The sequence below is a fragment of the Liolophura sinensis genome, chromosome 7, assembly GCF_032854445.1.
Source record: "Liolophura sinensis isolate JHLJ2023 chromosome 7, CUHK_Ljap_v2, whole genome shotgun sequence".
NCBI classification, from domain to species: domain Eukaryota; kingdom Metazoa; phylum Mollusca; class Polyplacophora; order Chitonida; family Chitonidae; genus Liolophura; species Liolophura sinensis.
The window spans coordinates 15480088-15495272 of NC_088301.1; the positions used below are offsets into that span (position 1 = coordinate 15480088).

Below are 15185 nucleotides of genomic sequence, written 5' to 3' on the forward strand. Positions count from 1 at the left end.
GTAATTAAAAGAGATGGGAATCTCATTAAAACAAACACATATATGTTAACTTTCAATAAACCGGCACTTCCGTCATCTATATTTATCGGGCCATATAGTGTAAGGGTGGAGTTATTTATACCCAACCCCACCCGGTGTTTCTCTTGCCAGCGCTTTGGTCACGGCAGGAGTCAATGCCGCAACACACTGGTCTGCTTTAGATGTGCGGAAGCAGGACATGAGGGATTTGACTGCACAAATACAATAAAATGTTTCAATTGTCGCGGAGCCCACATGGCCTCTTCCAAGGACTGCCCTCTCTTCAAAAAAGAAAAAGAAATCATAACCCTAAAGTGTAAAAACAATATCTCATACCAGGAAGCGAAGCGTCTGGTCTCTGTCACACATGGCCTTACTACATCTACATATGCCAATGTTATAAGGAAAACCACTGTTTCTGTGGGGGTCCAAACGACTTTTACTTGGCCCATTGGCAAAGAACAGCCACAGAAACTGGTCATGAATTCCTTAAATAAGACAGCCAGTTCATCACAAACTGATATAAACCTATCTAAAAAACATAATACTTTACCTGATTATTCTGCACTTTCTGTATCTAACACATCATGTGATAATAAATCTAAATCTGATAAACCCGTTGATTCTTCTTCACAGAAAGCAACGGGTGAGAAAAATAAATCTGACAAAAATCATAAAAGGGATAAACCTGGTGGCCCCCTGGAGCGCCCCTCTAAGGCCACTAGGGACCCAATTCAAACTTTTAATAAGTTTGGATCGTTGGAGGATGTCGATCTTTCAACTTCATGTGCAGACCTGATGGATACATCATCTGCACCTGGGAGATCTCCTAGTAGATCTCCCAAAAAGGGTCGTCCTCGGTCAAGACATAAATCCCCAATACGTCTTCCTCCATAATGGCGATATATGACAAAATTATACAATGGAATTGTCGAGGCCTTAAGGTAAATTTTATTGAAATAACACAGCTAGTTCAATCTTTAAATCCAGTTGCCCTATGTCTTCAGGAAACTCACCTGAAGACATCTGACAAAGATAAAGTAAATCTTAAAAATTATTCTTTATATAGTATTTATTCAAAGGAAGAAGAGCGAGCTGCAGGCGGCTCCTCGATATTCATAAATAACAGTATTATCCACAGCCCTGTTGCTCTGCATACAGAGCTTCAGGCTGTGGCCGTTCGTATTTCACTGTCTAAAACAGTCACATTATGTTCGGTGTATATACCTCCGAACACTTCTTTGTCAGCTTCTCAGCTACATAATCTTACAGAACAATTGCCTAAACCGTTTATTATAATGGGAGATTTTAATTCCCATAACCCTCTATGGGGCAGTAATAACATAAATAATAAGGGCAAGATAGTCGAAGACTTCTTATGTAAGGAAGAACTGTGTTATTTCAATGATGGTTCTAATACCTATTTACATCCGGGTAATGGCACTTATTCTGCTATCGATCTCACTATCACGGATCCATCACTTCTCCCAGATTTTTCTTGGAAAGTGCATGACGATCTTTGTGGTAGTGATCATTTTCCTATTTTCCTAGAGCATATCACTTCTAATTCTTTAGAACGTGTAGCTAGGTGGAAATTCGATAAAGCAGATTGGATCGCATTTGAGATGTTCTGCGAGGCTGATATCTCTCCAGAGACTCTCAATGCAACAAATGATCCTATATTAAAATTTAACGAGCTTGTATGCCGATAGAACTATACCTAAGACCTCGACAAATCCAAAATCCAAAAGTAAACCCTGGTACGACAATGACTGTCGTAAAGCCATAAAGGACCGTAAAAAGGCTGAACGTAGATTTAATCATTGTCCTACTGATAATAACTTAAACCAGGTTCGTATTTTTCGAGCTAAGGCTCGTCGATTACTCAAGTCCAAGAGACGATCTTGTTGGCGGAACTTTGTTTCAGGCATTACGTCAAAAACACCCATGCGTAAGGTCTGGAACATGGTTCAGAAACTTAAGGGCAAAAATAATAAAGCAAAAGTTCAGCATTTAAAGGATGGAGATAATATATTAACTTCTCCACCCGATATAGCAAATAAACTTGCTGAAACAATTTCAAACAAATCTTCTTCTGAGAATTACTCTAAAGAATTCCAACATATTAAAAACCAGAAGGAGAAAACTAAATTGCCCTTTTCTTCTAAGAATTTAGAAGATTATAATCATCCTTTTAATATCGAGGAACTTAAAACTGCATTAAAAAAGGCCCACGATACTGCCTGTGGTCCTGATAATGTATATTATAAGTTTCTGAACCATTTACCACCTGAGCCACTGGAGACTCTCTTGGACTTGATTAATGATATTTGGATAACTGGTAATTTTCCACCATCATGGAGGGAGGCGTGTATTATTCCGGTTCCCAAACCGGGTAAGGATCATACTGATCCAAATAATTACCGTCCCATAGCTCTTACCAGCTGTGTCTGTAAGACTATGGAACGGATGATTAATGATAGACTTGTTTGGTTTCTTGAAACCAACAAGCTTTTATCTAATATTCAATGCGGTTTTCGACAAGGTAGATCTACCATGGATCACCTTGTTCGATTCGAAACCTTTATTCGCGATGGCTTCATCAGTAATGAACATGTGGTGTCTATATTTTTTGACCTTGAAAAGGCCTACGACACCACATGGAAATATGGCATTTTAAAAGACCTCGCGAACATGGGTCTTAAAGGTCGCTTACCTATATTTATATCCAAATTTTTATCTGATCGTCAGTTTAAGGTACGGGTGGGGTCCACTCTTTCTGACTCTTATGAGCAAGAAATGGGTGTACCCCAGGGCAGCATTCTATCACCAACTCTGTTTAGCATAAAAATAAATAGCCTAGCAAAAACATTAACATCTGGCACAGAGGGTTCTTTATACGTGGATGATTTCCTCATATGCTACCGAGCTAAGAATATGAACAATATCGAACGTCAGTTGCAGCTTTGTCTCAACAAAATCGAGAAATGGGCAACTGAAAACGGTTTTAGATTTTCAACGTCTAAAACCGTCGGTATGCATTTTTGTAATAAACGGAAACTTCATCTTGACCCTGAGCTTAATTTTTGTGGTAAACAGGTTAAAATTGTTGGAGAAACTAAATTTTTAGGTATAATATTTGATAGTAAGCTATCTTTTATACCTCATATCAAAATGCTTAAAGCTAAATGTACAAAGGCTCTCGATATAATTAAGGTCGTGTCTAGCACCGATTGGGGTGCTGACCGATCAGTTTTACTTAATTTATATCGTTCTCTGGTGAGGTCTAAATTGGACTATGGATCCATCATTTACGGTTCCGCTAGGAAGTCGTACATTAAAATGTTGGATCCTGTTCATCACCAAGGTTTGAGGCTCAGCCTTGGTGCTTTTAGAACCTCACCAGTAGAAAGTTTATACGTGGAGGCAAATGAGCCTTCCTTATACAACCGACGTATTAAACTTAGTCTTCAATATACTACAAAGCTTAAAGCACATCCAACAACCCTGCCTACGACTGTGTTTTCAATCCATTATATGTAGACAAATATATTAAATGTCCTAACAAGATCCCTTCGTTCGGTCTGCGCATACGGGACCATATTGTGGGAGCTAACATCAAGCTGGAGGATATAGCTCCGGTGTCCTTTTCCGGAGTCTCCTCCATGGCTTTCTCCCACAAACTAAACTAATATTTGATCTACGTAAATATAATAAATCGAATACAAATCCTCTTATAATTCAGCAAGGTTTTGCTGAAATTAAAGCTAATTATATGGATTATAAATTTATATATACTGACGGGTCGAAGGATGGGGACAGGGTTGCGACTGCGGCTGTCATGGAGCAGCGAGTCTCTTCCTTTCGTCTTCCGTCCTCTTCTTCAATATTCTCTGCCGAGGCCAGAGCTATACTCCTGGCCTTATCATATGTTTCTTCTGGGTGTGCCCAGAGGGCAATGATATGTACTGACTCGTTGTCTTGCCTATTGGCAATACAGAATATAAATTTAAAAATCCCTTGATCCTTCAAATTTTAGCTATACATAGGAAATTAATTAGAAGAGGTAAAGATATTATATTCTGCTGGATACCAAGTCATATTGGTATCCATGGAAACACAGTCGCAGACAGGGAGGCGAAAGCTGCCCTAAATAAACCCATATCTAAGATAAAAATCCCTTATACTGACATGAAGTCGAATATTCTTAAATATATTCGTGGCCTTTGGCAGGGTGAATGGAACTTGCAGGTCCATAATAAACTGCATGCCATTCATCCGGTCATTGGCTATAATTCATATACACTTAATATGTCTCGTAGAGACCAAGTCGTTTTAACCAGATGCCGTATTGGACATTCTCATCTGACACACAATTTTATCTTGGATGGGAGCAGTGCTCCCGAGTGTGTTGGATGTGATGCTCAATTATGGCATCAAACATATTCTGGTTGACTGTGTAGACTTTGCCCATGTTCGGCAGAGATTCTACACAGTCAACTCTATATATGATTTATTTGACAACATCGCTGGCGATGTTGTCATAAATTTTTTGAAGGCCATTGGTCTATATCATAAAATATAAATTTTAATTGTCAAATATCTATAGATAAACAGTTATATATATTTATACATGTACTATAACCCTGGTTTTCGAGTTTTAAATCTTATTTTTCTTTTATTCGATTTTAATCACGTCTGTACTTTTTGTTTTGCTTTTGGTGTTCATATTGTCAGATCGAAAACCTTAACCGTCTCTTGCTTTCACCTTGTTCTCGCCACGATATGGCTGAAATATTGCCGATGTGGCGTTAAGCCATAATCATTCATTCATTCATTCTTTTCGAGCTGTCCCACTCAACTTTACAAGCCGACGTTTTACCTCTTTTTTTTTCCCTATACTGTTATACTATACGCTAGTCTACTACACACATCACTCCTTATCACATAGGCCCCGCGGCGTGGAAAAAACCCACCAAACTTCTCCAGCGAAGGGGTGACGTCACAAAACCCACCAAACTTCCCCAGCGAAGGGGTGACGTCACATCTGCCCATTCTGTAAAAGCTGTAGAATCATTCCACCAAATCACCACAAAAAAATGTATCCCCAAAACGGCACCAAACCCACATTCCCAACTACTGTCAATCAATGCCTTAGGTCACCGGGTCAGTCGGCAGATCGTTTCCCGGATATAAGTATAAGCGTCAAGTCCGACATTCATATACCATTCGTAGTCCGTAAAAGGCGTTCCAAATCGATAATCGCATGATCCATTTCCAAAAAAACGTTTAACACTTAAACTCCCAGAGACAAAGGTATGTAAGATTTATTTATTTATTTGATTGGTGTTTCACGCCGTACTCAAGAATATTTCACTTATACGACGGCGGCCAGCATTATGGTCGGTGGAAGCCGGGCACAGCCCGGGGGAAACCCACGACCATCCCACTTACGGGATGCTTGGGGAAACCCACGACCTTCCCACTTACGGCCGGAGAGGAAGCCGCATGAGCTGGACTTGAACTCACAGCGACCGCATTGGTGAGAGGCTCCTGGGTCATTACGCTGCACTAACACGCTAACCGACTGAGCCACGGAGGCCCCCAGGTATGTAAGAAATTATACAAATAAAATATAAAGCCGGTAACACACAAGAGAGAAGCGGTCATCAGTTTTCAATGATGCCGGACAGACAATGAATATTTCAGGCATGAATTCATATCAAAGTTCAAATTCGTAGTCCGTGTATGAGTCTCAGGGAGTAAAATAAGATCCAACTGTGGTAACCTGTTTAGGGTCCCGACTTTTGAGGATGTGGTAACCCTTTCTCGTAAAATGGGTTACCCACCCGCACATTAGTACTTCATGAAGTTGCTAAGCTCCATGGTTTAAAGTAGCAGATTTCTCTGTCATTAAATACGCTTTCTAACACTGGTAGTGAGTACTAACTACCACATCTAGTGTGTTATTTTAAAAATTTATATAATTATTATACCATACTTAACTCGCATATCGTAGAATAGGATTTGACAGAAAGTATTATCATTTGTTTTAACAGAGTAATCTGCTACATTACACAGCTGTCATAATAAATTTTACAATGATTTGAAATAGAGGATTGGGTCTGGTTATTCCATTTACTTATCCTATCTGCAAATAAAACAGATTCCAAAAACATGTGCGTTATTCTTTCGAGCTTTTTTTAATTAATCAATTTAAAAAGCATACAAGATGTATTCACAATAAAAGAAATAATTACCTGATTGTACAACAGAGATGATTATTTTTCATTGTCACATATGTCAATCACAATGACGATGCAATTTCTTTTGAACTGTGGACTTTTGGTATAGTCCTGTGTGTGATGACGAAGATGCATTAAACAGATGATATTTGTTTGAACTTGTCCTGTTCAAACGGCTGAGAGACTGATTATGAGCCTCTGAGACCACTTGCAAATAAAACATTTCAGTCCTAGTTATTACTGAATTTAAGACATCAGCCATGATAAAATCAGTGGAATCAAACCAGGAAATTTAAGACAAGTCACAACACATCACATGACAACTAATGTTGCCATGCAACAACAAAGAGAACTGAAATGAAATGAATGATCAGTTATTGTTGATACAACAAAAAAAGAAACTGAAAGTCAATGAATAAGTGGTTGTCCCATGATTGTCATCGCTTTGACAGATCGACATGTGGTCCAGTTTCCTCAGAACTGCACCTGAAACTTAACTGAAGTCAAACTTGACAGTCACATACAGACCTCAGACTGAGTAACACTTTTAACTATCTGAGCCTGAAAGAAATGCCCTGTAACTGAAAAGTTTTATCTACACAGCTGAAATTGCAGAATCCAGCTCCAAGTCTGTATCTGAAGAACTACATGTGATTTGGTCAGTCAGTGTCACTGTCTGATTCGATGCCGTCACGCTGATGTGTAATGAAGTCCTCCTCAGATGTAAGTTCATTGGCTGTACTCAGGATTGAGGCAACGGGCACCGGCAGGAAAGTGTCACCTGATGAGGCCTTATCCAGAACTGGAGATGCAGAGTAATTTGAATTCGTGCGGGCAGTTCTTCTGTTCTTGTCAGCCAAGTACATGTCTATGGCTTTCTCCACCAGTTTTTGCTCATATTTGGAGTCAGGAAAGGAGAACAAGGGAATTAATCCGTAAGGCCATCAGATCGTCCAATGTTTTATTGGACAGAATTAGCCTGGTGTTTGACAGAAGCCTGCTCATCAGACTGAATCCACGCTCTACAGAGGCACTGGAGTATGGGGTCACTAGCACCAGCTCAATGATAAGCAGTATGTGGGGAAACTGCACTTGGTAGTGAATAAACAACTGCTTCCACATGGCCACTTTGTTGGTGAAGTGTTGGTATTTGTCTCTAACCACTTTCTTCAATGCTCTCCACTCAAAAAGGGCCAAATCAATGGAAAATCCATGAGATTTCAGGCTATCTTCAAAGTGACTGGAAATCGCCTTTATTTCAGCAACACCATAGTCGGCGTTGGAATAATCCCACAGTGAATGGTCAGCAATTTTGAATGCAGAAAATATTTCTTCATCAAATGACTTCATTCTGTTAGTGATGTGGCTGACAATCCCTGGTATCAGTTCCTGTTTTATACGTTTGACAGCTTCTCTTCCCTGGGCTACTTTTTTCACAGTGAAACATTCTCGTGTCACACTGGTGCACCTCTGCGCCTTTGTCTTCTGTTTTTCTGTAAGTTGGTTTTTTTCTTTGAAGTTTTGATTGGCAGGCAAGTTGGTGGCTGAAGCTGTGATAGTTACACTGTCGTCATTAATTTCCGCCGGGAAGGGAAGCTCCTCGTTGTTTTCAGCCACTGCAGCTAGATTGTCTTCAGCTGACTTCATTACAACAATGACCTCAGTCACTAATTTCTGAGACTCCTGACAGATGTACGACAGGTGTGCTGTTTCATGGAGTACAAGCCGATACATGTGCAAGCTTGCCAAATACTGGTAGCTGAGCCACTGGTTCAGGTATCCTCTGAGTTTAGCCTTCTGTGGAGGGTCACATTCTTTATTGGTTGACTGAATCATGTTTTCAGCAAAGAGACACAGCGGTAAAAAGTTCACAATGAGCACCTTTAGTGCTCGGTACTTGTGTACTTGGAAGCGCGTCCCAGCATCTTTGGGAAATCGTTGGATTAAGACGCCAAGTTTTTCGGTCACAAGAATCAGAATACGCCAGCGTTTTTCACCGTCTCGAAAAAACAAGTGGAGATTCAGCATCATGTCGTCTATTCTTTGGAAATCTGGTGTCTGCTTAAAAGCATCCTGGACTGCTAGTTCTAAAGGGTGTGCTGAACAATGGATAATTAACATCCAGGGCCTCTCCGCTTTTAAAACCGTCATAGCCCCGTTCAGGCGACCTAAGTTCACAGCTGCGCCATCTGCGCATGCAGATACCAGTCCTTTTTGATACTTGTCACCACTCACATTGTAACTTTGAAAGGCATCATCAATTGCCCGCTTTAGATTTGCAGCGGATACTCCTCCAAAGTCAGTCATTTTTTGACACTTAAGCAGAAGCTCCAGTGGTTCACCTCTGATCACAACTTTTACATAGATGAGCTCCTTCTCTTCACGTGTTTTCCTAGCCTCTGATCCGTCTTGCTCACATGCAAAAAAGCTGCAGTTTTGCAAAATGTTCTGCACATCATCACGCAGAGCCTGTGCCAAATAAGAAACCATCTCTCTGCATGCCACTTTATTGCACTTTCCACTCACAAATGTGACGCCATTTTTCTTCTGTAGTTCAATTAAATCTTTGAGGTCAGACATGGGTCTTTCTTTCAAAACAATTGCCAATACTGTGAAAAAATGATGCTTGTATTGTTCGCGTGACCCTTTTAAAAGCATAGACTGCAGTACTGACGCTGGAGGCGTATGCTGGGCTGAACTGGTACAAGGGGAAGCAGAAGTGGTTGTTGTTGTTGTTGTCGTAGAAGCGTTTTCCGCTCGCGTTTGTTGGTTGTCAAAAGTTTTTTTGGCCCAGTCGTGTAGTGAGCCAGACCTCACGTGCCTTGTCACATTGCTTTTGTGAATATATGTAACTCCGTCCACATAGTTTATTAAAGACTGCAGAGACTGGCCTGTAATTCCACGCAGTTTTGCTTGGCCTCTGATTCGGGCGAGATGCTGGGAACAGACTTTGCACTGGAGTTTCGTCAGTTTGTTTGTATCGTCGGTCTCGTAGTCGAAATCTTGGTTACAGTCCCAAGATAGAAAGGTTTTCAAGGAGACTGATTCACTGTTGGAAGTGCCGGTACATTTTCGTTTCGACATTGTTAGCCGTTAGGCCACTGACCGCCAAACATCACACGTACCGGTACATGTAGATTCTGCACATGCAGAGCTCAGCGTAGCTCTTCTGTGTGGAGGCGAAAAGGGTCACGGACAGGGAAATCCCATGCACTGACACCTGTCCGTTGCTGACGATAAAGTTTTCAACTAGTAAGAAATGACACCTTACAAAACTGGTTTGTGAATAAGATAAATTGCTAAAATGAAGCCATCCTAGTCAGTGACAACGTTACAAGTACACATAACTTTTATTATTTTTTCCCCCTGCACGGCCGCCGGCGAACGGAAGACCGTTCACGTCAGCTTGAAGTATGGCGACCTACACGTAACCCGAACGACCGTTCGCCGCTTATTTTACTCCCTGTGAGTTCCATGTCAGATAACAATTAAACAAGTATCTCAGTTGCGCTTTAATTGCAACTGTTCATAAAGGCATCATGCTGATGTAATGAGCATGGCTGCCTTTACGGCCCCTAGCCCAGGTTAAGCGGTATTAGATACAGTTTGAAAATGACGAGCGTTACAGGCCTTAACCGATCAGATTGTGATTCAAAAGTAACGGACGATTACGTCTTTCCCGTTAATATGTAAAGATCTCATGCTACAAGAGGCGCCATCTATGATGTTACACAGGACATACAAGATAGAGGGTTACACTGGGCAACCAGCGCCATCTATGTTGTTAAATACCATGTACGTGATAGATATGTACACAAGGATAACAGCGCCGTCTATGTGGTGGATGGCAATGCAGATCGCTCATTCTAAATGCTCTGTCCATACCTGCCAACGAGCGTGTTATACTCATTGTAAAATCTGAGAAGCTTAGAATGAAGGAGTTTGATGAAGTACCCTTGACAAACTAGTTTTTGAACTGACAACTTGTGAGGCAGATTAAAGTCATCACAATTAACGCAAGATCTGACAAATGCTACAAGGCGAGATATGTATACGCCATATGCAGGACCCTTTGGTATATTGCTATCCAAATAAGGATAATTTACAATATCAAAATTGAAATTATCCCTGTTGTCGTAAAGGCGGCGTGAAAGGAGACCTTGTTCGTCTTTGTACAGATATAGATCCAAATAAGATGTACCATCAGGACTATCTGTTGTCTCCTTTAAATCAAATGAAGGCTGATAGGATTCCTTCAACGCTTCAGCAATTTGGCGGTTATCTAACGCCAGTAGATCGTCAATATATACTGCTTGGTAAGGAAAAGGATCGAGCTTTAAAGATATTACTTTTAAGTACTTTCTGCATAAAGTCGGATTCATATGAAAACAGGTGTATGTCTGCCAAAGGGGGCGCATCATTGGCACCCATTGAAATACCTATGCACTGTTGGTAAATGGTATCCCCGAATTTCACATAGATGTTATTAATGAGAAATTCAAGTAATTCAATAAATGAATGTAACATCCCATGAGTGGTAACCATTATAAATAGTAGAAATAAAGAAAGCCCATTGCTTGTGATGTAAATGTAATGGTTTAGTAAATACCGAGACAACGACGATATTCTTTCAATAAGATCTTTGTGAGGAATTGTAGTATAGAGAGTAGAGAAATTGCATGTGGATACGTCTGTGCGGTATATGCATATAAGCATCAAGTTCTTGTGTAAGACGTATGGATTTGTTAAGAATCCACATGCAGTCGACACCTGAATTTTTTGTTATGGCACAACAACACTTATTCCAGTAGAGTAGAGTTGACAGGAGTTTTGTGGTACAACTTCTTGAACCCGCCATAAATCGAGCCTGGCATAGGGATTTATGCATTTTAGGAACCCAGTAAAGTTGTGGTATTTCTGTATGACGGGTAGGTACATTTAGGCGCTTTTCTTTAAGAAAGGTTTTGTGTTTATTAAATAGTTCCTCCAGAGTGCATGTAGTAGCAGAATACGTGGATGTTGTTGTAGATGTACATAGCTCTTAAACAAGAATTTGATAATAATAATTCTTGAAAATAAAGATGACATTATTAAGAGCCTTGTCCGCTACAGGGATGACAAGTTTACTATAAAGGTCAACAAGTGTTTCTTGCACAGTTGGATCCTTCAGAACCTGTTTAACGTTAGGTAGAGCATCAATGTTTATACGGTGTAGAGCTAAACTAACCTTTTTTTTGACAATCTCAAGCCAATCGTTAAGTACCGAAGAATCCACTTTCTCCCGTTTTGACCATTTTTAACATATTCCTCAAGCGCCGAAATGATATATTTTTTATGTTAGATCTAATGTTGACATATCTCTTTTCTCTATACTTAGGACCTCTCACAAAGAGATTCCTCGATCATGATTCTTAATAATATTAAGGTCACCAGTCAGGACATGTTTACATTTGTCGTAGGTAAAAACTGAGGATTCACAATCACAGTTAAATCCGCAAGAAGTATACGTTGCCAAATCGAACTCCTTGATGGCCTGGGAAAATTTAGGAAGCATCAGGTTCATTGAGGATGCGTGGTAGGTTAAGGCCTCTGTCTAAATACTTTATCTTCAGAAAGAGTCGATCGTGTTGAGTTTCAATTGTAGTTACAGGGCGATACAATCGAAAATACGATATGTCTTGACACGGACGTACAAGATGTGGAACATTAAAATTGTGTATGTTATTGGATACGTCTTGAACTACCTGTTTTAGCAAATTCAGTGGCAGTGCATATAATACTGTGCGAAGAGCATGCATGCTATTGGTGTCATACGACAATCATACTAAATAGCTAACTGTAACGTGTTTGTGAATCATGTTTCTATTGAACTTCCTCCTACCATGACTGCGAGGTCTACGTTTATGGTTATTGAATAAATTTGTTATGTTGGAGTCATGTGGTTGGGTGTATGTTACATTGCCGATTCCCATAACGTTATCATTCAACCCATACGGGAAGACTGAACCAATCTCTAGCATCCAGAAAAGCTCACGGTCACGGATTTTACGCTCAAATTCGACATCTGTCTCATTTACTGATGGATAAACCGATTCTATTATTTGAATGCTGAAATGGTCCCAGTCATGGTCGGAGACAGAGAAATGCTTGCCTTGTTTCTTGCGCACGGATTTATGGTGCCCGTTCACCCGTACATGTAGTTTCTGGGTGGTCTTCCCAACATACTGGTGACCACACTTCTTGCATGTTACCAAGAAAATACAATTTAACTCAACGTAGGAATTAACAGAATAACATTTACCACACAGTAAGAAAAATAAAAGTGGCAGATGTATCGAATGATGGACATGTAAGATCTACCTGCAAATAGTTAAATGTTTGCTTTGGGAATTCAGTCCCAAACAATCATTCAATTGGATAGAACACGGTTTGGTGGAAATACTGTGTTTAATGTTCTCAAATATATCCGATATTTGGATGGAAATGGGTCCTAGTGCAAACAAATCATTTATTGACTCGCCCTGAGAACATGCACCAGTATGCCCAGCGTTAGTCCTATACATTTGTCCGATAATCATTCAAAGTTCTTCTTATTGATGCTGATGTTTGCTGGATGCAAATGGAACATCTTCAAGCTACTTTGGAGCAAAAGCAGCACCTAAAATACAGATGAAGAAAATACCTTATTATGAATACATCAGGCCATATTCTGAAAAACAAGCGAAACATACATTATAAGATATTATTACGTCCAAGAATAATTTCTCAACAATCTGACCGGCCGATTATTGTCATCCACAAAAGTGATTTTGGGTGTCAAAGGCACCTGTAACAAACGTATCAACTAGTAATGGTACAGTATGTCGTTGCTTAAAATCAAGCGTTTTACCTGATCAAGCTTGGAACATACACACCGGTTAGAATGGACAAATGCAGCTACATTAGAATTAGGCTGACAAAAATGTAACATTTATTTGGTACAAAATCAGGCACTTTTCGGGCCAGTCCACTGGCACAATTTGTCTGTACTTGCTCCTTGGTCAGTAATTTGTGGAAATCCTTCAGTGTCAAGGTCCGCAAGATAGAACAAGACAGCCCCCATACGTTCGCAGGACTGGCAGAACCTGATCAAAACAATCGATGGGGTCCAGATTATTTGTTTGAATTTATCATCCTCCAAATACTTGGTAGTTGGTGAACAGTGTACTGAAATTCTAAAAATAGTACCATAGTGTACATGTATAGAGACACTACTGTCGGCCTACATGACTATTTATTATAGATGAAGTTTCAAGAAGTGTCTTTTTACAATAAACAGAAACTTCTGCTGAAGCTATCCATCCATATTGTTATTTCAAATTCAGTTTAAAAACTAAAGTCTTGATTTTCAGATTTAAGCAAACTTTCATGAATCTAGGTATCTTACACCAACCCCCTTATACCCATGTATTTAACTCAAATAGCCTATGGATACTCACAGAAAGACAATCAATAGCTACAAAGATACAACCTGTCTGAATTGTACTGTTAACGGCTTAATTGTCCTGACCATGGCGGGACAAAAAACCTACTCTCTATTACAAAATGACCACAACTGTTTTAGATCGATTTAATTGTACGCAATTATCATAGAACAGAATTCAAAGGCAAAACATGTAACTTGGCATGTCTTAAACGAAACCAATCATAGAACATCTGTCAAATTTTCCTCTGCACAAAAAGCAAACAATGAAGCAAAACAGATGGAAAATAAGAAAAAAATGAAAAAGAATTGAAAAATAAATATTGTAAATCTTTGACCTCTTCAATCTCTTGTGCAATCAATACTTTGCTTCATTCTATGAGAACTGCTGGGAGTAGAGGGATATTTTTGTTGTATTATTAAGATGGTAATATCAACTTTTTAAAACTGCAACCAATGTTTCTTCAGCCCCAACAGTTTTCCTACAACAAGGTAAGGTATTGACTGCAGAAGTGATTAAAAAGATTGAGGATTTACAGCAATCCTGAACAAAAGTGTGCACAGTATGTTCATACCCAAGTGTGCACAGTATGTTCATACCCAAGTGTGCACAGTATGTTCATACCCAACCGTACAGGTATAGTAACCACCAACAGTTCGTCCTGTTATCGCACCAAGTAAACAGAAGACGACTTTGACATTGCCATGTTGTCCACTTTGAGATAGGATTTTGGAAGTGGCTTTGGGAGGTATAACATGGCATAAACAAATTGCTTCAATTTATATGGCCTAAAGATAATATTTGGTTTCATTCCCCATACACCTTTCCAATATTATTTTCGTTTAAATTTCTTAAAGCTTGTGTAATGCCCAACATACAGTAAATGGGTGAAAAGGTGCATCGCTTATTCTGCTTTGATTTTGGATACTGTCTCTCATTTATGTTTTCAAAGATGGCACAATTGGTGACGTCATCGGGGAATAGATGAGTAAACCAGCATTTCTTGGAGTTTGCAACATTCCAAATAAGGGCAATAATAAGCAAAGAAAACTTGTTCGAAAAATTAGTCCAATTTAGATTACCAACAGTTTATTTCTGGCCGATTATGAAGTACAAATTGCACAAATGTACACAAATTATTAGAAGTTGTGAAGACTTGAAATATCGGAATCACGTTATGTCTTTATTGGGTAAAAGCCTTTCGATTTGCATGCATGTATGTATTTTACGTTGTACAGTTTTTCAGCCATGTGACAATGAGGAGTCCTTAGAATATATATTCTTGTGACGGCGAATTCACGCAGTTAAAGCGCTTCTTCCACCCGAACATCATGGCGAAGACACGCGACATGACACCCCATCCAACCACATTATACGGTCACCGGGCAGACCAGTCCTGTTTCTTCGCTCTAACCTCTCAGAACTCAGCGCCAATCGAGGCGACCATTTTTTTGTCTTT

The 15185-nt window shown here is 39.7% G+C and overlaps 1 protein-coding gene across 1 annotated transcript; it reads right to left on the bottom strand.

Annotated features, from left to right (window-relative positions):
- Positions 1-7169: 7169 nt before the first annotated feature.
- Positions 7170-9895, bottom strand: LOC135470683 (zinc finger protein 862-like). Its single transcript, XM_064749718.1, has one exon. It carries the CDS (start codon positions 9345-9347, stop codon positions 7170-7172), a length of 2178 nt encoding a protein of 725 aa, XP_064605788.1. The 5' UTR covers positions 9348-9895.
- Between the last annotated feature and the right edge of the window lie 5290 nt (positions 9896-15185).

What these genes read in the sequence shown, in the direction of transcription:
- LOC135470683 (XM_064749718.1), bottom strand. Translation starts at nt 9,347, where the DNA reads ATGTCGAAACGAAAATGTACCGGCACTTCCAACAGTGAATCAGTCTCC.